Below are 25,341 nucleotides of genomic sequence, written 5' to 3' on the forward strand. Positions count from 1 at the left end.
TACCTTAATTGCAATTGGGGAAACTAGCAGGACTACGTAAGGGCCTTGCCATTTAGGATTTAGGGCCGTTGCGTTCCGCTCTTTAATCCATACAGAGTCACCGGGCTTAAAGGGGTGGATTGGCTCAGCCATGCTGCTCGGCATCCGCTGGAGGGACCACCTGTTAAGAGATGAGAAGAAACGTAAGAGAGATTAAATTTGGTCTTGGGTCGTAGTGTCCCCCAAGAGTTGAGTACACAGGGGAAGCTCAAACGGGGGTGGATGCCCATATAGTAATTCAAATGGAGACAATTAGGTACGCTTATTAGGAATACAGTGAACCCTGAGAAGGGCTATAGGGAGCATATCGAGCCAGGAGGCTCCTGTCTCCTGAGTGAGTTTGGCAAGTTGATTTTTCAATGTTCTATTCATCCGTTCTACTTTTCCCGAGCTCTGCAGCCTCCAGGCCGTATGCAGTTTCCATGGGATGTTCAGAACCTGACTGACTCCTTGTACAGTGTGGTGTATGAATGCTGGTCCGGTGTCGCTCCCTATTGCTCTTGGCAGCCCGAACCTTGGTATGATTATTCCTTGCCATTCTTGGAGATGGGCCTTCTGCCCATACCGTTGGGGGTGCACTGATCATTCTTATAAGCTTTGAATCCTGGCCCTCCTCTTCTCTATTGTCCCCCATTAAGGCTGCCACCAATCTCCAGGCATTTTCTCTGGGCACCATATCTCAGGGCCATATTACATCCGGAGGGGGTGAAAATGATCTGGGCATGGAGCTTGAACAACAAATCTCTCCCATCAATGGCATTGGACATTCTGGAATATACAGGAACTTGTGTATTACTGCCCTTCCCCCTATAACACAGTCCATTGGTTGTAAGAAGGGTTTCACCCGAGAGTCCCCTGTCGCCCCGGTGATCTTAATGGTTTGCTTGCTGGGGTTTCCTAGGGGTAAGGGGAGCACAGAATATTCAGCTCCACTCTCTCTTTTTAAATTATTTTTATGAATAAATTATAAATTATTTTTATAATTCAGGGCGGGGCCTGAAGCCTCACAAGGACTGCTGTGCTCTGCTGCCCAGGAGGACTCCCCTGTGTGAGTGCCTGAGGGCCCTGCTCCTTCCTGCCACTTACCACCTGGCCCAGGACGGGGGCTGAAGCCTCACAAGGACTGCTGTGCTCTGCTGCCTAGGAGGACTCCCCTGTGTGAGTGCCCGAGGGCCCTGCTCCTTCCTGCCACTCACCACCTGGCCCAGGGCGGGGCCTGAAGCCTCACAAGGACTGCTGTGCTCTGCTGCCCAGGAGGACTCCCCTGTGTGAGTGCCTGAGGGCCCTGCTCCTGCCACTCACCACCTGGCCCAGGGCGGGGCCTGAAGCCTCACAAGGCTGTGCTCTGTGCTCTTGTTTGGGTTCTCTGGGTTTAGCGGTGTCCAGATCCTAAATGCCTCCTTCAGACGTTCCAAATATGCTGCTGGACTTTCATCTGGCTTCTGTACTACAGAATTTTTTGCCACATTGGTAGGTTTTCCAGCTGCACATGTTAGACCTTGTATCAGGGTTTGCCTGTTCATCTGTACTAAGGCCCTATGGTCAGCCTGATCAAAATTCCAATTGGGATCCCCCAGCGCGTACTGGAGCAGGATCTGGGCTGCCGCTATGCCATTGGCGGCTAGATGTCAATGAGCTTCCGCATGTACTCTCTGAATTTCTTCACCCGTCAGGAGATGCTGCAGAATTAGCTAACAGTCATCCCAAGTCGGGGTGTGGGTCCTCATCAGGGAAGTTATTAAGATTATACCCTTGCCAGGGTCCTTTTCAAACGGTGGGGTGGTATTTAACCAGTTCATTAAGTCAGTAGTGGAAAGGGGTATATACTGGAAAGTACTGGTCCAGGGCTGTGGCGGTTGTCCCTGCATTGGGGCTGGTGGTGAGGCATAATCTGGGCTTCCCTGGGACTCCCTATTGTCATGCTTTCATCTTGTGACTTCGCCCTCCCTTTCAATGTTTCATGTTCCTCATGCTTCAGGGTATTCCATCTAGGTATTCCAATTGGGAATACCTATTGGCCCACACTCAGGTTGGGTTTCCTCTACAGTCCCCCTTTCATCCACTCAATCATTTACTCTTGGAGCCACTCACCAATACCTCCCAACCTAACCTAAAACCCTAGCCGGTCTCCTTTTATTGGTCAGCCTCACCTTTCTCCAAGGGAGCCATTCGGTCACATCTTATATCCTGTGCTTACACTCCTCTATATCTGTAATAGGGTCCCTTTACTCACCTGTCCTTGGGGTTGAGATGTCTTGTTTACCAGCTGGCACACCTTTTCTGCTCCGTTCGTGATGTCTGTCCCTCCAGTCCACAGCACAGGGAGTGTGGCAACTTACTTTCAGTTTCCTAGCCAATAGCGGCTGGTGCACGCTGAAACGTCAAGAGTCCCCGCAGCCCCAGACCTGTCCTTGTGGATTCCTGGTGTCCTTCTATCCGACATCAAGGCACCTGTGAAATGTTTGACCTCAAGTGACTTGGATATTCTGGAGGCAAACACCAATTCAGGTTTTAAGCAGAGTTTATTTGGTTCGCATATGCAAAGCAAATGGTGCAGCGCAATACATTGCAATCTGCACCCCAATCTGTGAGCGCCCACATTTTATAGACTATACAAATAAACAGAGAGTGAAACTTTTACCTTCTTATCCTATCAGGCTCTAACATCTCCTTTTGAAGGTTAAATTCTTAATTTATTCATTCTTGTTTATCTCCCTGCTTATGGCCTTGATCACCTCGCAACAGTTGCCCTGTTTGTCTACCTGCTATGGCCTTGCTCATCTTATAACAGCTGCATGATAACTGGATGCTGGGAATTTCCATTTCTGAGGCCCTTCAAATGGAATTTACTTCTGAGTAGACATGCATGGGGTTGCACAGTTGTTCCAGGATATGCATCTCAAAGGGAGAATGGTTTTGGTTCTGGGTTGCTGTTTTTGTTTTACTGGAGAGAAACAGTGGGCCATTTGGAAAGTAGCTAGTGAAAGAGTCATGTTGCTTTTTTAAAAGAAAAAAACTGGCACGTGATGTGTGTTTATTTCCCACTGAAGGTCTCTTGGCGTTTGAGCATTTGATATTCCTTTGATACACTGCATTGTTATGCTGTTAGGTTCATTCATTTTCTTTACTGTTCAATACTGAAAGGTATTTTGGTTCCATATGTATACAGTGGAACCTCGGGTTGTGGACGTAATTCGTGACGGAGGCACGTCTGCAACCTGCAGTGTTCGCATCCTGAAGGGCTGTGTCTGTGCTGGCGCTGGTGTGATTTGGCGCTTCTGCACATGCGCGAGCGGCGAAACCTGGAAGTAACCCGTTCCGGTACTTCCAGGTTTCCCGCGGTCCACAACCCGAAAACACGTAACCTGAAGTGTCCGTAACAGGAGGTATGACTGTATTCAGTATATGCTATTTCTTCGTAAAGGTAAAGGTAAAGGGACCCCTGACCATTAGGTCCAGTCGTGGCCGACTCTGGGGTTGCAGTGCTCATCTCGCTTTACTGGCCGAGGGAGCCGGCGTACAGCTTCCGGGTCATGTGGCCAGCATGACTAAGCCGCTTCTGGCGACCCAAAGCAGTGCACGGAAACGCCGTTAACCTTCCCGCCGGAGCGGTACCTATTTATCTACTTGCATTTCGTGCTTTCGAACTGCTAGGTGGGTAGGAGCAGGGACCCAGCAACGGGAGTTCGTGGGGATTTGAACCGCTGACCTTCTGATCGGCAAGCCCTAGACTCTGTGATTTAACCCACAGCGCCACCCGCGTCCCTTCATACTACGCCCTTAATGTTTTTGTTCATTTGATCTGTTTATATGATCTGTGGTTCATTTGTTTGTTGATGGTAGTGATGGTCACCAACTTGGATGGTTTTAAATTAAGAGTGTACAAAATCATGGAGGATAAGGCTATCAATGGCTACTGCCTCAAACTATGAAAGTAGAGCATAGAGGCAGTACTGCTTCTGAATACCAGTTGCTGGAAAATACGAGAGGGGACAGTGCTCTTGTGCTCGGATCCTGCTTGTGGGCTTCCCGTAGGCATCTGGGTTGGCCTCTGTGAGAACAGGATGCTGGTCTAGATCAGCCATTGGCTTGATCCAGCAGCTTCTTTTTATGGTTTTACGATCTGCCACAGTCTATTCTGACCCAGCTCCACTCCTAAACAACCAAATTCCCATCGTAAGTCTCTGGTATGCTCTACTCACTGTGAAACTCAGCCTGCGAATGCCACCACCTTTCCTGAGCTTTCTACTGTATGGGAAAGCCAGGCGGCCAATTGACCAGGTATGGGGAACCCAGTGCCCTCTGAATATTGGTGAACACCAGCCCCAGCCAGAATAGCCAGTAGTCAGAGATGGTGGGAGTGGGAGTCTAACAACAACAAATTTTTATTTATACCCTGCCCTTCACGGTTCAAAAACCGGCTCAGGGTGGCTAACAACAAATTTAAAACACTTAATTATAAAAGCAGCATAAAATACAGTATAAAAACATGAATAACAATAAAATTCAAAAATCAGTTGGATAATCCCCAGGGCTAGCTGGCTGAATTGGTCCTACTTGAGCCAGCAAGGAGGCCAGGGGAGAATTAGCTGTGGGGTCTCAGAGTGGGTGATCTTCATAAAAGGGGAGGGGGAGGGAAAAGAAGGGAAATACAGTGGTGCCTCGCAAGACGAAATTAATCCGTTCTGCGAGTCTCTTCGTCTTGCGGTTTTTTCGTCTTGCGAAGCACGGCTATTAGCGGCTTAGCGGCTATTAACGGCTTAGCGGCTTTAAGAAAATGGAAACAAACTCGCAAGAACTCGCAAGACGAAACAAGCCCATAGGGAAATTCGTCTTGCGGAACGACTCAAAAAGCAGAAAACCCTTTCCTCTAGCAAGTTTTTCGTCTTGCGAGGCATTCGTCTTGCGGGGCACCACTGTAAAAGATCAGGCTGAATTCAAATTACAGTAAAAGCCAGGAAGAATAGCCCTGTCTTACAGGCCCGACGGAAGGAGATTAAATCCTGAAGGGCCCTAGTCTCATGGGACAGAGCATTCCACCAGGTCGGAGCCATCACTGAAAAGGCCCTGGCAGAGGATAGTCTGACTTCCTTAGGGCCTGGGACTTCTAAACTATGGTCATTCATGGACCTTAAGGTCCTCTGTGGGGCATATCAGGAGAGGCAGTCCCGTAGATACGAGGGCCTTAAGCCAAGATCCTGGGTTATATTTTTATATGTGTTGGAAGCCACTCAGAGTGGCTGGGGCAACCCAGCCAGATGGGTGGGGTATAAATAAGAATATATTTATTATTACAGAGCATGAGACTCCCAGTCTCAGAGTCTCAGAGTTGTGGATTCAAGCCCCACTTTCGGGGGGAAAGATCCATGCATTGCAGCGGGTTGGACTAGATGACCCTCATGTTTCCTTCCAACTCTATGATTCTATGAATTTCTATGCCTTTCGAACATCTGGAGGGGGTCACAGCTTTCCCACCCCTGTTACAGAGAATCCTCCATCAAAGGATCACTTCATGACCTCTGGTCCTTTCACTGTTGCATGTTGCTGAAGGCTCTATTATGCTTGCTGAATTAATTTACTCTACAATAACCTGCCTTCTGTTGATTTAGAAGCCAAGGGGGTGATTGTTCTTTTGGCTAAAAAAAGTGTACTAGAAAAGCATAATCATCCTGCAAACCGTGTTGTCAACAGTTCTGTTTGAAATAAACCTCAGGAGGTGCCGTGTGTGAAACAAAAGTCTGTATGCGGTGCTTGATGTTTCCTTTTGTGTTCATTTACATACATTTACATGGGGCGGTGCTGCTAGCTAAGGATGCACATTGATTCCTGACTCGTATGGTTATCTTCAAGACACCCTGGGGAAGGAACTGGATTTGCTGCACTAGGATGACAGGACATTTTATCCTACTTTAGTTGTGCAAAGTCCTGGTATGTGATTGTATAACTTCTGCAAAATACTGACAGTCTTGTGCTTATAATATGAGGCATCAGCAATATTTTCCTGTTGTGATTTCTGACTGTAGAGAAGCACCAAGTTGAAAGGGAGCCCTCCCTCAAAACAGGAGAAAAATTGAGAAATTCAAGGGATAATGTAATTGAATCATGCCTTGCAGAACACACACATTGAATTGGGTTAGGTCACTAGATGACCTTTGAGCTCTCCTCCAGCTCTAAAAATTGATGATTTGATGAAATGCACTACTAAAAATGTTTTAATAAGGCTGTTCAGAAAAAAACCCCAAAATAGGTACAGTGGCTTACTAGAGATTGCCCCGCACAAAAAACAGGACCAGCTGGAAATGTTGTAAGCGATTTTGAGACTCCCTTGCATTTGCAGATGCTGTGCAAACTTTTCAGGAGGTGAGCATGGAAAGCTGCCGGCAACAGCAGTCAGTCTGTGTTCAGCCGAAATCCAGCTTGACTCATTACAACAAGCGAAGAGAGCACACTTCAAGATCCTGGCACATGAAGGTGCTCAAGGAATGCCACAGGCTTGTTTTCTGACGAGAGAGAGAGAGAGAGAGAGAGAGAGAATTCAAAGCGAGCCTTTGATGTATTTTCAGCCCATAAATTGCTCCTGTGGAATCCTGCGCATACTTGGGAGCTCTCTCTCTCTCTTGTGCTCGCATGCTGTGAGGCTGAATCTACTGCTTCGTTGTGACAGCACATTTCTTTATCGTGTGCATGAGGAAAAGAACACCATCCAGACACATCTCTTTCCTTCCCACCCCAGGCAAGCTAGGGGCTCCCGTGTGGCCTGTTCTTGACACAACATGCATTGTGCATATCTACACATGCTGTAAATTAGGCCTGTCAACTCATTAGAGAGAATTTTTTTTTTTTTTAAAAAAAAGTTGATTAATCATAATAGCCTAAGAACTGCCTTGCTGGCGTAAACCAAAGCCTCTCTCTGGCTTAGCATTTTCTTTCCAGCTGAGGCCAGCTTCAATTTCTTTCAAGCTGGGAGGGGGACCCGTGGCCTTCCAGATGTTGTTGGATCCCATCAGCCCCAGCCAGGATGGCCAGTGGTCAGAGATGATGTGATTTGTCGCCCAGCAACATCTGGACTGTCACCAGAATTCCAAAGCTTGGCTCTCACAAAGTGATGAACAAAAAGAAGTGAGAGGTAAAGCACACAAGCTATTTATGCAAGAAGTAAAGATGACTGTGCTGATCTATATGAAAAAGGTAAATCCACCGTTAGGGCATAAACTATTAGTCCAACAAAAATGTCACAAATTAGTGTGTGTTGCTTTCAAGCTTTCCAGAAGTAACAATGGCCAATGGCTACTAGTTACGGTGGCTAGGCTCCCAATCCATTGTCAGAGGCAGAATGCTTCTGGAATACCAATTGCTGTAAACCCCAAGAGAGGAGAGTGCCCTTGTGCTTAAATCCTTAAATCCTTGTGCTTAAATCACAGGCACATGGTTGGCCCCTGTGAGAACAGGATGTTCAAGGACCCATTCCAGCCAGACAAAAACACTCAAGGAGGGTGTGGAGGGGGGGCTGCTGAGGGGTGTGACTTGAGAAGAGAGGGAGTGTCTGGATAGGGGTTGTGACTTGGAGAGAGTCCCAAAGGCTGAATAGAGTAACTTGGAGGGCTGCATTTGGCTGCTGTGTCTGAGGCTCCGCACCAATGCTCTAACCACTCTACATCACACTCACTTTGCCAAAGGGAAAAAAGGAAAATCTTTATTCAGTGTGCTCTGTGTGTCTCCAACTGCCATTTGGGGAACAGACAGTGATGTGTTGGACTAAGAGCTGGGAAGATCAGGGTTCAAATCCCCACTTGGCTGTGAAGCTCACTGGGTGACCTTGGGCCAGTTGCTGCCTCTCAGCCTAACCTATCTCACAGAGTTGCTACAGGGACTGAGGAGTGGGGAGGATTCTGGGCTCCACATCTTGAGCTCTATGGGGGAAAAGGTGGGATATATGTGAAATAGATAAGACACACAGGCGGGTGACTATTTTGTAGGCAGAAGAAATAGAGGCAGAAGAAAAGCTCACCTTGATATAAAAGAAGCTACATACGTTGTCTGAACAGCAGATGGCGCTGAAGCCTAAGGCTGCCAAACTACTACTCACCTCCCCAGTATTTGGTGCAAAAAGAGCACAGAGCTTATTTAATGAATGAAAAATCATTGGATAAAACAAGAGACATTGAAATTCTGCTTCAAATGATGATGTTATGTTGTGTTGTGTTGTGTTGTGGTGTGGTGTGGTGTGGTGTGGTGTGGTGTGGTGTGGTGTGGTGTTGTTATGTTATGTTGTTATGTTATGTTATGCAGAACCTCATGTCGGTCTCCTATAACCTACATATACCAGCTCAACAGGCACAAAAGGTTTAGGAATGAGGGGAGAAATCAGTTCACATTTTAAAGGTGAACCGTACTTACTTGCACTTTCCAAAACAATACACAAACCAAAACACAGTTGTCTTTCAAATTTTGCTGTGCAGTTTTCCAGCCGAGCAATGAGTAGAAAAATGCAAATACTAGGGTAAAGTGTGCATAAAATGCATATATTGGGGAAAGTAAGACACACAAATGCATTACAATTGAGGGAAGTTGCTTTGCAAGTGTCTTTACTAGCCAAATTGCATGCAAAAACTTGTATATGAGGAGAAATTCCTACGGAAAGGCTGATGAATTATCATTTTTTTAATGCAGCCAGATGTGGAAATGTGGAGAACTGAACTTAAGAGGCGGGGGACTGAGAAACTGAATCTGAAATGGACAGATTTGACCATCCCTAGGAAATATGTGAACCCCGTATGCCCTGGGGATGTGATTACCTATGAGAGAGAGAGACCCATAAATTGATGGGATGAGAATGCTCTGAAACCTGCACCAGTGCCCAGTTTGCCCTGTAGAATTTGGAAGCTTGAAACAGGCAAAGAGGAAAGAAAGTGGTGGAAAATGAGGATTGCGTCTACTGGCTTCTGGTGCTGCAGTGGCTCAACTCTGCATTGTCAAAGGTTTTTCCTTACTGATTCTATTATTATTGGTTCAATCCCAGTCATGTTTTGTCTCCTCGACTGGTAGTTGGCTCTCAGGTTGGCAGCCTGCCCAGCTTTGCTACCCTTACACAGGGGAAGGACTGTAACTTAGCGGTAAATGATCTGCCTTGCATGCGGAAGGTCCCCAGTATCTCCAGGCAGAGCTGGGAAAGACCTCTTCCGGGATGCCGGAGAGCTGTGGTCAGATTCATTATAGCCAAAAACTCTGTGGTACCGTATCTGATTTGTAATCAGGTTCAATCTCTGGCATCTTCAAGATGGGCTGGTGGATGCTCCCTTGCCTGAAACCCTGGAGGGATGCTGCCAGTCAGTGTAGATGATACTGATCTAGATGGACCAATGGTTTGACTGAGTAGATGGAAGCTTCCTATGATCCTCGGAACATAGGAAGCTGCCCCACAATGAGTCAGACCACTGGTCCATCTACCTCAGCATTGTCAATAGTGACAGGCAGCAGCTTTCAGATCGTGTTCTTCCCCAGTCCTACCTGGAGATGCAATTGGGAATTGAACGTGGGACATTCTGCATGCAAAGCAGATGCTCTTCCATTGTGGTCCTTCACCACAATGGTACCCTTGAAGATCAGGGCCAGACTTTGGGGCACAATTGCAGCAGAATAAGCAGGAGAGCCCCCTAACACAGCAGGACCAACATACCACATTTTGAAGTAAGGAAAGTAATATACTTTGCCATCTAAACTTTAGAATCTAAAGAGAGGGAATCTAAAGCAGTGGTTGAGACTCCAGATGCTGGACTCTAACTCCCATTGCCCCCAGCCAACATGGCCATCAAGGATAATGGGAGTCCAGCAGCATCTGGAAGACTACAGGTTCCCCCACCTCTGCTTTAAAGAGTGGGGGGCTCACATATGACCATTAAGTCCAGGGTCTGGGGGGAAAATGTATCCAGGTTCACCACTGCATGGAAGTCCTTTAACTTAACCTTCGTCAACATGGTGCTCTTCAGAGATCTGGATCACAACTCCCATCATCAGTCCCTGCCAGCACAACGTTCCCAATGCTGGCTGCAAATGGCAGGAGTTGTCATTCAAAACATCTGGAGGTCACCGGGTTTGCAAAGGTTGCTCTTGGTGAAAATACTGAGGGCTGAACCTGAGCCCTTCTGCTTGCAAAGCATGCTCTGCATCATTGTGTAATGATGACTTCCCTCCCTAAGGGATTCCCATCCTGTGACAGGACATAGAAAGCTGCCTTATCACACGTTTTGTCCATCTATCCCATCACTGACTGCTTTTCTTTGCAGGGGCTCCCTAGGGTTTATGGCACAGGCAAATTTTCACATTACCTGTGCCTTGATTCTTTGTACAGGAGACACCAAAGATTTAACTGGAGACCTTGTGTATGTGCTCTGCCACTGAGCCCCTCCTCCTGCAATGACAATAACATTGCTGTTATTGCCACTGCAGTTATTTCTACAGCATCATCTACAAACTTAACATTTTCCAGTATTATATATATGTAAAAAGTCAGATCACTGCCTATGGAGATTACAGTTTGGACAGAGTCATGGAAGATCATTAGGGATGGGCAAATCTGTTTCTCACCTGCTGAAACTTAAGTTAGGTTCTCTGCAATTCCACTCCATTTTCCTTTTTTGTGTTTTTTTTATGCAGAAGCACTGGTCCTCATGAAAATTCACCAGCATTTTAATGCAATGAACTATACCAACATACACAATGGTATGCAATTTAGGCTAATGCACACTTTTTTTTGCAAAATTTCCCACCAAATAATGTATTTTTGTATGTTATTTTCACTAATATATGAATTTTGATGGATGCTTCACCCCACCCCCTCCTTTTCTACTTGTTCCCACACACTTTATTTGCAAACAAGGAAGCTGTGAAACCTTGCAGAATTACATTGTGACCTCTCCATAGCGCAGTGTGAAATATGAAATAAGAGTTTTAATTACAAAACAGGAAGTGCGTCTTTTTTGTTTAATATTTAATGCGCCTCGGCTATTTGCATTTTGAATACTGCTGTGCAAAAAAAATTTCTGAAGATGGTGACCTGGTTTTTGTTTTTGTTTGTATTTCAGAAAGTTATTTCCCCATCCAAAGCATCACTGTTCCTGGAAATGCTCTGGACACTCATGCACCAGGTGGGTAGTATGTGTGTATATTTAAAGCAGATTTTCCAGCTGCAAAATTTCCCCATTTGACTTCCCACACTAAAATGGAGTTGAATGAACAAATGAACACAAAGGTGCTTTGCTCCTTTCTTACACCTGGTATCAGTGGCAACTTCTCCACAGGAGATAGTTTTCTTAATGTAACTACTATACAGTGAAGATTTATTTATGAATCTGCCTTACTTCAGTAACTAGCAGAAGGATCAGTTTAAGGGTATTTACAAGGATGTGACAAAGCGTTAACTGCCCAAAGATGAACTTTGGCCCCATCTGCATTATACATTTAAAGCAGAATCATATTGGTTTAAACAGTCATGGCTTCTCCCAATGCATCCTGGGGGCTGTAGTTTGTTAAGGGTGCTGAGTGGTATTAGGATACCCTACAAGGATGCAGGTGGCACTGTGGTCTAAACCGCTGAGTCTCTTGGGATTGTCGATAGGAAGGTCGGCAGTTCGAATCTGCAAGATGGGGTGAGCTCCCGTTGCTCTGTCCCAGCTCCTGCCAACCTAGCAGCTCGTAAACACACCAGTGCAAGTAGATATATAGGTACCACTGTGGCAGGAAGGTAAACAGCATTTGCATGCACTCTGGCACTCATCATGGTCCTCCATGCGCCAGTAGTGGTTTAGTCATGTTAGCCACCCAGAAAGCTGTCTCTGGATAAACGCCAGCTCCCTCTGCCTGAAAAACGAGATGAGTGCCACACCCCATAGTCGCCTTTGACTGGACTTAACCGTCTGGGGTCCTTTACTTTAAGACAGTGGTTTTCAACCAGTATGTCGTGGCACCCTGGGGTGCCTTGAATGATGGTCAGGGGTGCTATGGGCAACACTGGCCTCTGTCCCCCTTTCCTTCCCTCCCTTCTCTGATGCTTTCTTGCGTCTCTGCCTCCCAAAGGCTTGCACAGCTGTTTATTGCAGCAGCCCTGGCTTATAGCTCTGCAGGCAAATGGTGCCTCTGGGAGGCACCTCTCTTTGGGGCGGGGCAGGGCAGGGGGGCAGCTTGGAGACCAGGGACGGCGGCAGCAGCTGTCCAGAAGACTCCCAAGTAGAGGGGAGAGGAGAGGAGGCTGAGGGAACACTCCACAAGGGAGGGTGTTCGAAAAAGGGTGAGAGGCTGCCAGCCCTGCAGGCAAGGGGTGACATAACTGGGCTCCTGAACCTCACAGGGGTGCCGCAGAAAGAATGTAGTTGGTTAAGGGAGCCATAGACTCCAAAAGGTTTAAAACCTCTGCCTTAGAAGACCCCTATTCCCTTCAAAGACCGATTAGTTCCAGAGTGGTTCAACAGTCATTCCATTCCGAAGGAATTCATAGGTGCACCAATATGTAACAGCCGGAGGGGGGAGGGGTAGAAAGAGAGAAATAGACATCCATTTTGACCTTCCCAAAATGGAGATCCTGGGAATTGCAAAATCATGCTGTTTAAAATAACAGCAGTCACAAACAACTTGAGCTACCATTTCAAAGTCAGCACATCTATTTGGCATCATCTCTGCCTTATGCTGAGTTTGGGCTACACTCCTTTGTCCCGGAGTAAAAACATTATGTTTGGTTGTGAGAACAGGGCCGGTTCCTTCATTTCAAAAAAATGTGGATTGTGCTTCTTAATTGCCTAGTTTTTTCTCTGTTGCCCTTCCATCAAAAACAACTCCTTGATGGTCTGTTATGACCTTCCCACCGGTGAATTAAAGTAATAAGCATGTCCAAGATCTCCATCTCATCCCTGTGACAACCTGTAATTATCCAAAGGCATAACCTGTAGGTGCTTATCAAATTGTTTCAATCCTGCATTCATTACTCCCTTCAATGAGGCATTTTTCAAGGGAACTTCAAAGGTCAGATGCTGTTGTGTGTGCTCTTCTCCCCACCCCACCATAAGTTTCATTTGCTCACATTTTCTTAAGCTAACAACTCCTGCTTTCATCATCACCACCAGGGGCTGACTTTGGTATTTCAAATTTCAGTGTCACCCTGTGTGAGGACAAAATTTGGTGCCCCCCACCTCTCGTCTTCCATTCTGCTCAATTCACTACCTCATAGTTGCAATGCCTTGCCGCACCCCCTAGCCTTGGCATCCAGTGTAGTGAAACTGGTCATGCTGCCCTAAATCCACCACTGTCACCACCACCACCACCACCACTGTCCTGGTCCCCACTGCCAGATGAAGAACTTAGATCCCCAGTTCTGTTTCCACTAAAGTCCTTAATGCATCAATCAGATCAGTACATAGGCAAGGTTACAAGGTGTAATAGGTGCATAAGTGGTGGCTAAGTCAAGCTAAGATGTTGATGCAACAAGCAACATGCCCCCTGCACCTTCCTTTGGAAGAATGAGGTGGCACAGCCCTTAGCATGGCAAACAGCCAATGTCCTGGAACTGGGCAGGCAAACAGGCACTCCTTTGAGTGGGTTGGGTTTGTGAATTCTGTCAGCACTGGCATCTTCATGTCCTTGGAGATGGATGTGGTGTTAATGTAGGCTCAGTGTCTGATTTAGTCTCAGTCATCTCCCCTGAAGAAGGAGGTGCTGGAGGTAGCTCCACCACAGGAGGTGTCTGACTAGGGCTATCCAATGTCAGAAGGGCAAAGCACTCCTCTGCCACTGTACCTGGTTCCTCCCATGGATTCAGATCTTCATTTCCTGAATCTCTGGCCCCCTCCGTATGCTCATACCCTTCTTAGGGTCCAGCAGTCACTTCTCCATCCCTCTAGGACCCTCTCCAAGGTCCTCTCAATCCCTGAGCTCTTCCCATTCCCCCTCAGGACCTGACCATCCTCTCCATAACATCTCCAGGGGACTCATGAAAACCACCAGTTTTCTTTCTATTTCCAATGTTCTGGTCAATGTAATCAGAAGTAGAGATAGCTGTGTTGACTCATAAAGAAGAAGAAAACCCCAAATCCATGGTGGGACAATAACTTTATTAGTCCAACGAAAATAGTGTGTGTTTCTTTTAAGATCTCCAGAACTATCAATGGCTACTAGATATCAGCCATGATAGCTATGCTCCACCTCCACAGTCAAAGGAAGTATTGCTTCTGAATACCAGTTTCTGGAAACTGCAGGTCGTGAGAGAGCTTTTGTCCTCAAGTTCTCCTTGTGGGCTTCCCGTAGAAGCATCTAGGTGACCACTGTGAGAATGGGGACAGGTAGATGGTGACGTGTACTGCTATAGGAAGTGGAAGGAAGCTGATGTCTGACGCAAATAAAAATTCATTCATTCATTCAAAGCGGAAGGGCTGTATTAAACTATATGAGTGATTAGAGCTGGGGGAAGAAATTCACTTTGCATTTCAAGGTGAACATAACTGATTCATACTTCCTGAAAAATTAGGAAAATCATTGAAATCCACGCTTCTCTGAATTTTGCAATGCAGTTCTCTTGCCTAGTAATGTGGACATAAATACATATACTAGGGGAAAGTGTGCATATGAATGCATAGATAACATACAAAAATGCAAAATAACATACGAAACTGGAAGAATAATTGCAAAAAATGCAAAATGTGCAAAAATGTGCATGCAAGTCAAAACTGCATTCAGAATCTGCATATTAAGAGAAATTTGCACTAAAATGCTGGTTATAATTTTCATGAGGAGTTTTACAAAACATTGCAATCTGATGTGGAAAATTGGAAACAACGAGAAACTTCAGATTGGAACAATGAAAAACTGAGGAAAAACAAAATTGACAGATTTGCCCTTCTCTGAGTGAAGCATGTCAGTCGTGAGCTCCTCTCTTCTCCTCTCCTCGGAATGTGAAAACAACAACAAAGGGTGATGAGATATGATTGCACTCCATCCTTCTCCATCTTTAGAAGCAGCGGCCAGTTTAATGGAGTGCATTTGGTTTTGTCACAGGGGAGAGAGTGGAGGAGAATGACATAGGGCTGAATTTTGGCAGTAGTTGTGTGCCCCTGTCCTTAAGAAGACATGAAGGAAAATACAACCGAACTGTTGCATTTGAAATCCGGAGTGTGCTTCTTTTTCCACATTATTTGTCCTTCCTTCCTTTCTTGCATCGTTTCGTGATTTAGCTTCAAGAAATAAAACCCACAACCATTTCCAGGCTGGGAGTGGGAGGGGGAAAGCAAGCAAGCTAGCAAGGCAATAGAGAAAGTCAAGTATCCGTGCTCTTGATCGTTAAATTGATTTCTCTCTATTCCTCTCCTTTGCTCCTATCCCTCTGAGAACAGTAGATTGAGAACATTACGGCTTTTTCATTTTGTTTTGACACCGCACCTTTAAAATTTCATGCCAGTGCGGGAGAGCTCGTCAAACTGACAGATAAAAGTTGACATTAATCTCCACTGTGTCACTCTGGCGACTGGCTGTGTTTGATTTTCCTATTACCCTATGGGATCATCAGTGACAATACAAGAATACAATTCAAGAGAATTTGGTTACCTTGCGCAGGGTGCTGTCGAGATGCGGCTCCCTTGAGTGATATTGTTTCATTTCCTGCAAATTAAGTCAAAAGCATGCTGTGGAATACTGCCACTTGGATGTTTTTTCGCCTTAAATGACTGTAAAAATTAGTGTGCTCAGACTTTGTAGAGCAGTGTTTATGGGCACAGAGGCTGGGCCAATGATGGATTCCTTTGGAAATTGACTTTTTCTTTTTTGGGGCACAACATTTGCTTGTTTGCAGCAGATCCCCAATGATGATAGTCTGGCTGGGTATGTCCTATGTTTGTTGGTTCCTTTGCTTACTTAATTGCTATCCCATCCACCAAGGAAGTGGCTTATAGAAAAATGATAAACTCTGATTACATATGGGGTGCTTCTACCTTATTTGAGACAGAGATTTGCTCTGGAGTACCGCATCCTCCCCGCCCAACATTGAATGCCCCAAAGAATTATGGGAGCTGCAGTTTGTTAAGGTGCCAAGAGTTGTTTTTATGTTTTTGTGTTTATGTAATTGATTAGAGTCCAGTGGTACATCGGGTTAAGAACTTAATTCGTTCTGGAGGTCCATTCTTAACCTGAAACTGTTCTTAACCTGAGGCACCACTTTAGCTAATGGGGCCTCCCGCTGCTGCTGTGCCATTGCCACACAATTTCTGTTCTCATCCTGAAGCAAAGTTCTTAACCCAAGGTACTATTTCTGGGTTAGCGGAGTCTGTAACCTGAAGCGTCTGTAACCCGAGGCACCACTGTATTTCTATTGTGTTGGTAAGTTGCTTTGAGACATTTTTATGAATAAAGCAAGTAAAACAATTTGGCCAGATCCAGCAGGGCTCATCTTACACTATTTTAGTTAAACAAAGCTTCCACTGATGTTTGCCATCTTTATCCTATTGAAGCAACCTTCAGTCCCTCTTAGATGAAGGTAAAAGCAAATTAACAGGTGAGTTAAGTGACTTCAAAAGCCCCATCGCTGTGCAGAGCAGATCCTTCCAGCCCAATCTAGTTTGTAGGCTTGTGCTCCTATGGTCCCTTTCATTTTTCATAGGGTTGGTCTTTTTAATTAACTTGTCACATCACAGGCTGGAAGGTCACCTGCCTTGTAGCTGACAAGCTGGCAAGCCGTATGGAATATCGGCATTCACCTGAAAAGACAGGTAGGCAGTCGGGTCCAAAAGGCAGGCAGGATTTCACCTTCAGATTTCCCTGATGTCCAGGTCTGATTTGTTTGGCAGCTCCTTCTAGATGTTGGGTTGAGAACTTGCTGCAAAAGGGCAGTGCCCAGGTTGAAAGGAGGGTTTGAGTGAAGTGGCAGAGAGCTCCCTTGACCTTCGGCAGGTGATTCAAGATATTTAGAAATATTTCAAACAGCTTTCTAATCAAAGGCCCATCTGTTGTCGCTTGCGACTTTTTTTTGAAGGTGGCCTTTGTTGCTTGCTGAGTGGCTGTTGGCTTTACAAGTGAAAAAGCAGGTCCCTTTCTGATAAATTAATGGGGTTGATTGTCTTGCGACAGCCAATAGAAAACGTGCTGGGGCTTTTCCGGGGCTTGGGACAAAACGTTTCTGCAGATTGCAAAGGCGTGCTTAGGTGACAGAGACATGCAGTCGGCTCTAGGAGGCTTTGACTTTCTCCACTACACTAGCTTATTCTTATTATTTTTTGTGAAGTTATTATTATTATTATTATTATTATTATTATTATTATTGCTATTGCTGTTGCTGTTGTTGTTATTATATTTTATAATGTCTATAACATGGAGAGAACAATTATAACAACAGGCAAAGATGAAAAGATGAAAAACAAAACTATAAAATAGGCACCTATTTGCAAATGTGTTAAAATAACAAAGTCCAAGGCTCACCAGCTTCAAGGTTTCAGATGGCTGTAGAGCACCTGGCTAGCTGCAAAGGCTATTTATACGAAATTGTGACTCCATAAAAGGGTTTTGAAGGATGTTGGCACAGGGAGGTGTTTGAAAGCAAGAGAGGAATATTAAAGGGAACATAGGGAAATGCTCAGATGGAGGGCAGGGCGGCATGTACATGAGAGACAAAATGGCAAACAGCTGTGCTGAGACTCTGTTTTTAGCTAGCGAAGGGGTTCATGCCCGTATCATGTGATTTCCCCCTGCAAAAACTGGGCCACACCTCATTTTTCAGGAGGGGAATTTTCAGCTGAGAAGGGAGCAGCTCATTGGCCAGAGCAGAACGGCTTTTTCTGGGTGGCCTATCCGAAAGCAGGCTGTGTTCCTTCTCCACGCATTCGGTGCAATTTGCCGGTGCTCGGAGCGCACACACCACTGCTGTCACACCAGATTAAGGTCATATTCCATTTGTTGTTGTTTTAGAAATAGGTGGCTTTTCTCTCTCTGAAATAAATTACTCTTACGTAAATTGAATGAATGCTTAGCACAGAAATTCTTTGGTGTACCCCTCAGCTCTTTACTTTAGAAGGCATCAGGAACTTGGAAATATGCCTTATACCAGATGCATCTAACCCAGCATTGGGTACTCCAGCTGCCAGTGGCTTCTCATGGAGAGACATGCCATGGAGAAGGGCCATAGCATAGTGGGGGAGCATCTTCTGTGCATGCAGAAGGTCCCAGGTTCAGTTCCCAGCATCTCTAGACTGGATGAGAAGGTCCCTTGTCTAAAATCCTGGAGAGCTGCTGCGGGTCAGTGTACACTATGGTCCTAGTACCCAGTCTATCTGAACTGAGTGGGATGTAACTGTTATGTACTGAAGTTCTCACCCTGGGCCAGCAAGGGGATACTGTAGATAGTTTTCACTCAGGTCCACTTATGCAAATAAGGGATTGAAAGTGACATTCAGTGATTGGATAGTTACAGAAAGTGGTTACTGTTGCGTTTAGTGGAGCTCTATATAAGCAGGCTGGCTGAACCCTTCAGTTCAGTTCTGTTCTGTTCTGTGAATAAACAAGAGCTGTTTGAAGAATCGCTGTGTCGTCTGATATGTTCACCCACAACTTAACAGTAACGGATTCACAGAAGCCGCTCCTGCTTCTGCTTGAATTCCAGTGGGTCCCACTTCTCCCTCCTCGCCTCTGCCACCTCTTCTGGGGTGGCCGGAGCAACCTGTGACATGACCTCTTCCGCTGTCACCATGGCCTCTGCTGCCACCACAGTACACCCGGAAGCGAGCATAGCACACTTCTGGAAGCGGGTGCACCACTTCCGCCGGCCATGGCAAGGCAGAATAGCCCACAATAAGGCTAAAAGAAGGCCTACAGCTGAGGCCTAGCCACAGCGGTGGCAAGACAGCCAGTGAAGGTAAAGCGGCAGGGAAGGGGTGGCTGCTACATGAAGATTGGACAGGTGGGGGTGAGAAAGAGCACAACTTCAGGCAGGATGGATGGTAGGAAGAGTGAGGAATTCAGGCGGGGGGAAGGCGAGAAAGAATGCAAATTCAGATGCGAGGGTTGGGAGAAAGAGTGAGGAGTTTGGGCGGTGTATGTTTGTCTCGTTTTCCCATCCAGAAATATTGGACTGGATGTAAGACAACTTCCTGTGTTGCTATGCAGGGCGTAGCTCAGTGGTAGAGCAGTTGGCTTGCATACAGAAATCCCAGATTCTATCCCTGACACCTCCAGGTTGGGCTGCAAAAGACCATCTGACGGAAATCCTGGAGAGTCCCTGCCATACAATGTAGATCAGGGGTCGGCAACCTAAGGTCCATGGGCCACAAGTGGCCCATGGGGGTAGTTTAACTGGCCCACGAGCCACCCCTGAACTGAGCCACCCACTCAGTGAGTCCCCACACGCTGCACTAAACCGACGCAGCGTGGCACAGGGTCTCGCTTTCGCGGTGCCGAAAATCGCATCTGCGCAGACTCTGGAAATCACGGGCAATCCGGCCCATGGAGGTATCCTTGCTGGAGTGAACCGGCCCAGGTGAGGTAAACCTTGCCAACCCCTGATGTAGACAATATTGTGCTAGATGGACCAATGGATCTGACTCAGGATAAATTGGCTTCCCAAGTCTTTCTTGTCATCTGCTAGCTGACTTGATCCTTGTAGTTGGAAACTGAACCGTACACTTTTCTGAAGGTAACGTGGCTGCTCCACCCTCAAGCTTTGGTAGGTTCATCCTTAACTTGAACTGAATCATCCACCATTTGTCTTTGAAAACGGTCCATAACCTTTAATTAATCTGGAATATAGTTGCAAGATTATTCACTGGGACTGGACAATTTGAACATTAGTTGTCTCCAACTAATTTCTACTAGTAGAATTTAGCTGGAGTAGGGCCATTAAAGGGACGCGGGTGGCGCTGTGGGTAAAAGCCTCAGCGCCTAGGGCTTGCCGATCGAAAGGTTAGCGGTTCGAATCCCCGCGGCGGGGTGCGCTCCCATTGCTCAGTCCCAGCGCCTGCCAACCTAGCAGTTCGAAAGCACCCCCGGGTGCAAGTAGATAAATAGGGACCGTTTACTGGCGGGAAGGTAAACGGCGTTTCCGTGTGCGGCTCTGGCTCGCCAGATGCAGCTTTGTCACGCTGGCCACGTGACCCGGAAGTGTCTTCGGACAGCGCTGGCCCCCGGCCTCTTGAGTGAGATGGGCGCACAACCCTAGAGTCTGTCAAGACTGGCCCGTACGGGCAGGGGTACCTTTACCTTTACCTTTAGGGCCATTAAAATTAATGGTGCCAAGTTAGTCATGCCCATCAATTTCAATGGGTCTACTCTGAGTATGACTAACATTGGATACAACTCATTATGCCAATGCTTCATTGCCACCACCTACTTCTGGTCTGTTTCTGGGAGCAGTTTATAATACTGCTTTTCTACCTTTAAGCCTCCTTGTGGTTTGGGACAAGGCTACCTTAAGGTTTGCTTCTTCCCATACCTACTAAACCCAGAAAACCTTCTCTAGGTGCCTCCCCAAAGATAGCTGCAATAGGTGACTACCATGGAAAGAACCTATTGGGCTAGCAGACTAATTATAGAATGACTTCCCCAAAGATGTAGTGCTTTATTCCCCCCCCCCCCCAGCTTTTTTAAAAAAATCAAAAAATAAATGCTGTCTTAGTCTTTTAATTGGTGGCTCCCTGGTAATCTGTGTTTTTTCAGTTTTAAAAATTCTGTGCTGTTTTATGCCTCATTTTTATTGCCTTACAGGATGTGTGTCATGAGAGGCACTCTTCACTCTTGCATCGGGAGAAGACAGCCGGAAACGTCAATTGGTTCAAAATGCAGCTACCACAGAAAGCTAGCAAGTCAGTTTGTTTCTGGGCTCGGTTTAAACTTCTGGTGAACCTAAAGTTCTAAATCAGAAATAACCCATGTGGTGTTTTGGAAAACTGTTACAATGATATACACTGAAATTCAGCTAGGGGGATTTGAGGAAGTTACCTAAAAATGTTACTAAGATTGGATTAAGTTCAGTTATGATTTATGTTTGTTTGTTTGTTTGTTTGTTTGTTTGTTTAACATTTTGGAAAATCAATAAAAATTTTTTTGAAAAGAAAGAAATAACCCATGTGGTGACCTACAAATTTTGGACTCCAACGCCCAGCTCAACAGGCCAATAGTTGAGGATGATGGACTTTGAAGTCCAAAAATATCTAGAGTGCAGCACATTGGCTACCTCTGCTCTGAATGGTCTAAGATCAGATAATTCAGAGGATAGTCCAGGCTCATTAGGACCTACTCAGGCCTTCAGAGTCCCTTTTCTCTGCTCTGTCATTAGCAGAATTTAGGTCCATCAGTACTGGGGATAGGGTCTTATTAGCAGTGGCTCCACAGCTGTGGAATTCCCTCCCCTACCAGCTTAACATCAAGCCACATGGCATTTAGGTATGGAATTAAGCATGCTTTGATAATAAGAACCTGAGAAGAGCTTTGCTGGGTTATGTTATCCAGTTCAGCTCACAAGAAGGACCTGAGCACAACAGCGCTCTCCCCACTTGGTATTCCCGACAACTGGTTTTCAGAAGGGCACACTGGAGGAAACACAGGGATTATGATTAGTTAGTCATTGTTAAGCGTTTCCTCCATGGATTTGTCGGCAAAGCTGTTTCTGGACTGATCTTGCATTAGGTCCATATACATTTTTGCTGCTGCATTTTTACCTTAAAATATTGTTCCTTTTATTTCTTTGTAAATTGCCTTGGAAGCGTTTCTATTCTTAAAGGCAGGGCATAAACAAATAAACACAGCATTTGGGGATGGTCGTTTTGGATATTTGTTTTCTTTGTGACTCTGTCACATGCGGAAAGCAGATACAAAGGCTGAAAGAAATGGGCACTGTCCTTAGAAAACGCTTCCTGGAAAGACAGCTGGCCTCTCCTCGGCCCTTATCTAGGATCTTGCCTTTCGTGAGCATAAAATATCTGGCCTAGGACTAGGAGATGATTAGGCCTTGGGTCCTGCTACTGCAGCGGAGGCAGGCAGGTGGTTCAGAGGGCTTATCTCTCTTTGTCATTTGAAGAATGGACTTAATTTGAAAACAAGGGAGAAAAAGACGGAGCTTCAGAGGTGCTGACAGTTTCCCCTTTAGGTCCCGAGAGCTTTGCTCAACCACCTGCAAAGACCCCTCCCCCTCTTGATAGCGAAATGTTCCAAAACAGAGGTTATTTGTTCATTCAAACATGTATCAGTCCTTTGATTTTATTATCATCAACATCATCATTATTATTATTGCAAGGTTGTATCTCTCCAATTTAACCTGCTGGGTAGAAAATTCGGTTATATATTTGCCCTGGGAAATGCAGAAAGCTGCTTAATGCTACTTGTGCATCCACTCAGCATCGGCCACTCTGATTGGCAGCTGCTCTCCAAGAGTTTCAAGTCAAGATACAGTGGTACCTCTAGTTGTGGATTTAATCTGTTTCGGGGTGCCGTTTGCACCCCGAAAAGTCCGCAACTAGAGCGCCTCTTCTGCGCATATGCATGGCACGATTGAGCGCTTCTGCGCATGAGTGAAGTGCGCAGATCGCTTCTGCACATGCATGGGCAGTGAACCTGGAAGTAAACACTTCCAGGTTTGCCACATTCGTAAGCTGAAAGTCCGTAAGAAGAGAGAAACGCAACATGGGGTATGACTGTACCCTTTTCCTTAAACTGGATCCTATTGTAATCTGGAGACGCCAGGGGTTGAATTTGGGACCTTCTGCAGGCAAACCAGATGCTCTGTCACTGAGTTGCATGAGCAACTGCAGTGTTCTCATTGTCTTTACTTAATTTATTGCATTAATACCCCACTTTCCTTCCATTAGGGAACCTAAGGTGGCCTACATGTCTTAGGCAGTTTCCCATCCAGGCACCAACAGCACTAAGACCTGCTTAACTTCATCAGAGTACCCCAGGACTAGGGGTGGTAGAGAAAATAAATTCTGTTTGTCTATAAAATCATGAAATTGTAGGGTTGGAAGGGACCCCAAGTGCAATCTAGTCCAACCTTGTGCAATGCAGGAATGAACTTACCCAATTTCACTTGCCAAGACAATACATGGACCAAAACACACCCATCCTTTGAAACTGGCAACTCTATGAATTTCACAGTTCAGTTATCCAGCTATGTCATGGGTTGCATTCAATTTTAGTCCCAGTCAGAGTAGGCGCATTGAAATTGATGAGCACGATCAATTTAGGCCCATTCATTTCATTGGATCTGCTTTGAGTAGAAGTTAGTTGCTGGCATCCCGAGCCATACAATAATGCACACACTAGGGTAAAGTGTGCATAAAATGCATATACAGTGGTGCCTCAGGTTACAGACACTTCAGGTTACAGATGCTTCAGGTTACAGACTCCGCTAACCCAGAAATAGTACCTCGGGTTAAGAACTTTACCTCAGGATGAGAACAGAAATTGTGTGGCGGCGGTGCAACAGCAGCAGGAGGCCCCATTAGTTAAAGTGGTACCTCAGGTTAAGAACAGTTTCAGGGTAAGAACGGACCTGCAGAACGAATTAGGTTCTTAATGCGAGGTACCACTGTATTTTCAAAAATACCATACAAAAATGCATTGTTATGAGGGGAATTTGCTTTACAAAAATTGCTTTGTGTACTGGGCAGAATTGCATGTAGACATGTATATATGAGGGGAAATTTCCTGCTGAATTTTTGTAAGGGCATAAAAAATTGGAAGCCCATCTGGAAATGTGTTGAACTGAACTTAAGAGCAAAAAAGTGAGAAATGGAGAAATGAAATCAATAGGTTCAACCATCCCCACGAAGGAGTCTCTCTGTTCCTCATCATCCCACTTTGCAGTCGTGCCTGAGAGTTCACATGGCTTCTCCAAAAGCAGCACCCTATCAGTCTCCCAATTACAGATACCCCTTTCTCTTAAGTCTAACTTAAGAGTCGCAGTTTGAGTCACACCAAGAAGCAAATTGGCAACCTGTGTGATGACAGTGGTTGGCAATCTCTGCCCCATGGGCCTAACTAGTTACTGGAATAACACTGGGGTGATATGTTCAGAATGTCTCCTTCTAGGTAACCGTCCGGCTGCTGCATTATGAAGCCAATCAAACTTCTCCTGAAATCTCTTTAATTTCAGTAGATTGGATTGTTAGCCTTTCAGACTGGTCTTTCATCCTGGACGTTCCTTCTCATCTCTGGACATTTGCATAAACAACATAAAACAACAACCCTATTCTTGTATCAAGTTCAGCAGGGACTTTCTAATAATGGTTCAAGTTCTGTTCTGATTCAAGACCAAATAAAGTTTGAACTCCTGGCTAAGTTGTCCTTTCAAGGCGCCACCCCAAGCCTATAGAATTAAAATGCTGGAGGATTTTCCCTTTTCATTGCCTTGAGTTTTAATCAATGGACAGGAGAGGAGGTGTGTACAATGTTGATTTTTATTTAATTTTTAAACTGCCGGAAAACAGCAGCGGAGGAAATGGTTTTGAAGGATGAGCCCCACAATATCTGCAGCCCAAAATGCTCAGTGCATTCTGTTTTCTTGTGGTGTGGCAATGCCAGGGACTGGCAGGGCTCCAAGGTGTATGTGGCAGAGGCAGGGGAGGGGCAGAGGCTGATCTAGTCCTGTGAGGCTGATCCAATCGTGCGTGGCAGGAGCCAGGGCTGAAGAGTCATTCTCAGCAGTTGAAGACAGGGCAGGAGGTGCCAGGCCCATCAGAAATGGAGGAAGAGTGGGCCAGGCCAGTAGAAGCCCTACCACCTCTTTCCCTGCTGTGCCCAAGGACCAGGAAGGATTGAAAATGCAGTCACAGCAGCAGCAGCTTCTGTGTAGAAGTCGCTGTGCAGGAGAAGTTGCTTGCATGTGCCCCTTCAGGCAAGGGCACTTAAGTCTGGGTGGAGGTGCAGTTGTACTGTTGCTCCAACTGTCCAGCTCGGAGGAGAATCCTGGAGAGGAGATGCTGTGCACCATATTTTCTGCTCCATAAGACGCACCTGACCATAAGACGCACCTAGTTTTTAGAGGAGGAAAACAAGAAAAAAAATACTCTGAATGAAACAGTGGATATATGATTTTTGTGGTTCATGCTGTGGCCACAGACATGATATGTGATTTGACAGTGAGTTTGGGGTAGCCCAATGCAAAAATCCTGAGGATCCATGTGGATCCGTGCTTTGTAACCACAGTTTTGCACCATTGTGGCCCTACGAAACAGTGGGCAATTTGGCTCCAGGGACCACGCATTCGCTCCATAAGATGCACAGACATTTCCCCTTACTTTTTAGGAGGAGAAAAGTGTGTCTTATGGAGCTAAAAATACGGTACTTACTCAC

General features: G+C 45.8%; 1 protein-coding gene across 7 annotated transcripts in view; it reads left to right on the top strand.

The window, feature by feature from the left end:
- LOC144326139 (uncharacterized) overlaps positions 1-25,341 on the top strand; it is a 37,840-nt gene that overhangs the window by 7,625 nt on the left and 4,874 nt on the right. For 4 of the 7 annotated variants that reach the window (XM_077922322.1, XM_077922324.1, XM_077922323.1 and 1 more), the window contains one exon: positions 11,121-11,183. In XM_077922322.1, coding sequence (XP_077778448.1) covers positions 11,121-11,183 — 63 coding nt within the window. Of the gene's footprint in view, positions 1-95; positions 558-1,027; positions 5,776-11,120; positions 11,184-20,757; positions 21,806-25,341 lie in introns of those variants that run through there. The other 3 variants (XR_013391296.1, XR_013391297.1, XM_077922327.1) reach the window with 3 other exon arrangements.

This window comes from Podarcis muralis, chromosome Z (assembly GCF_964188315.1).
Source record: "Podarcis muralis chromosome Z, rPodMur119.hap1.1, whole genome shotgun sequence".
Taxonomy (NCBI): domain Eukaryota; kingdom Metazoa; phylum Chordata; class Lepidosauria; order Squamata; family Lacertidae; genus Podarcis; species Podarcis muralis.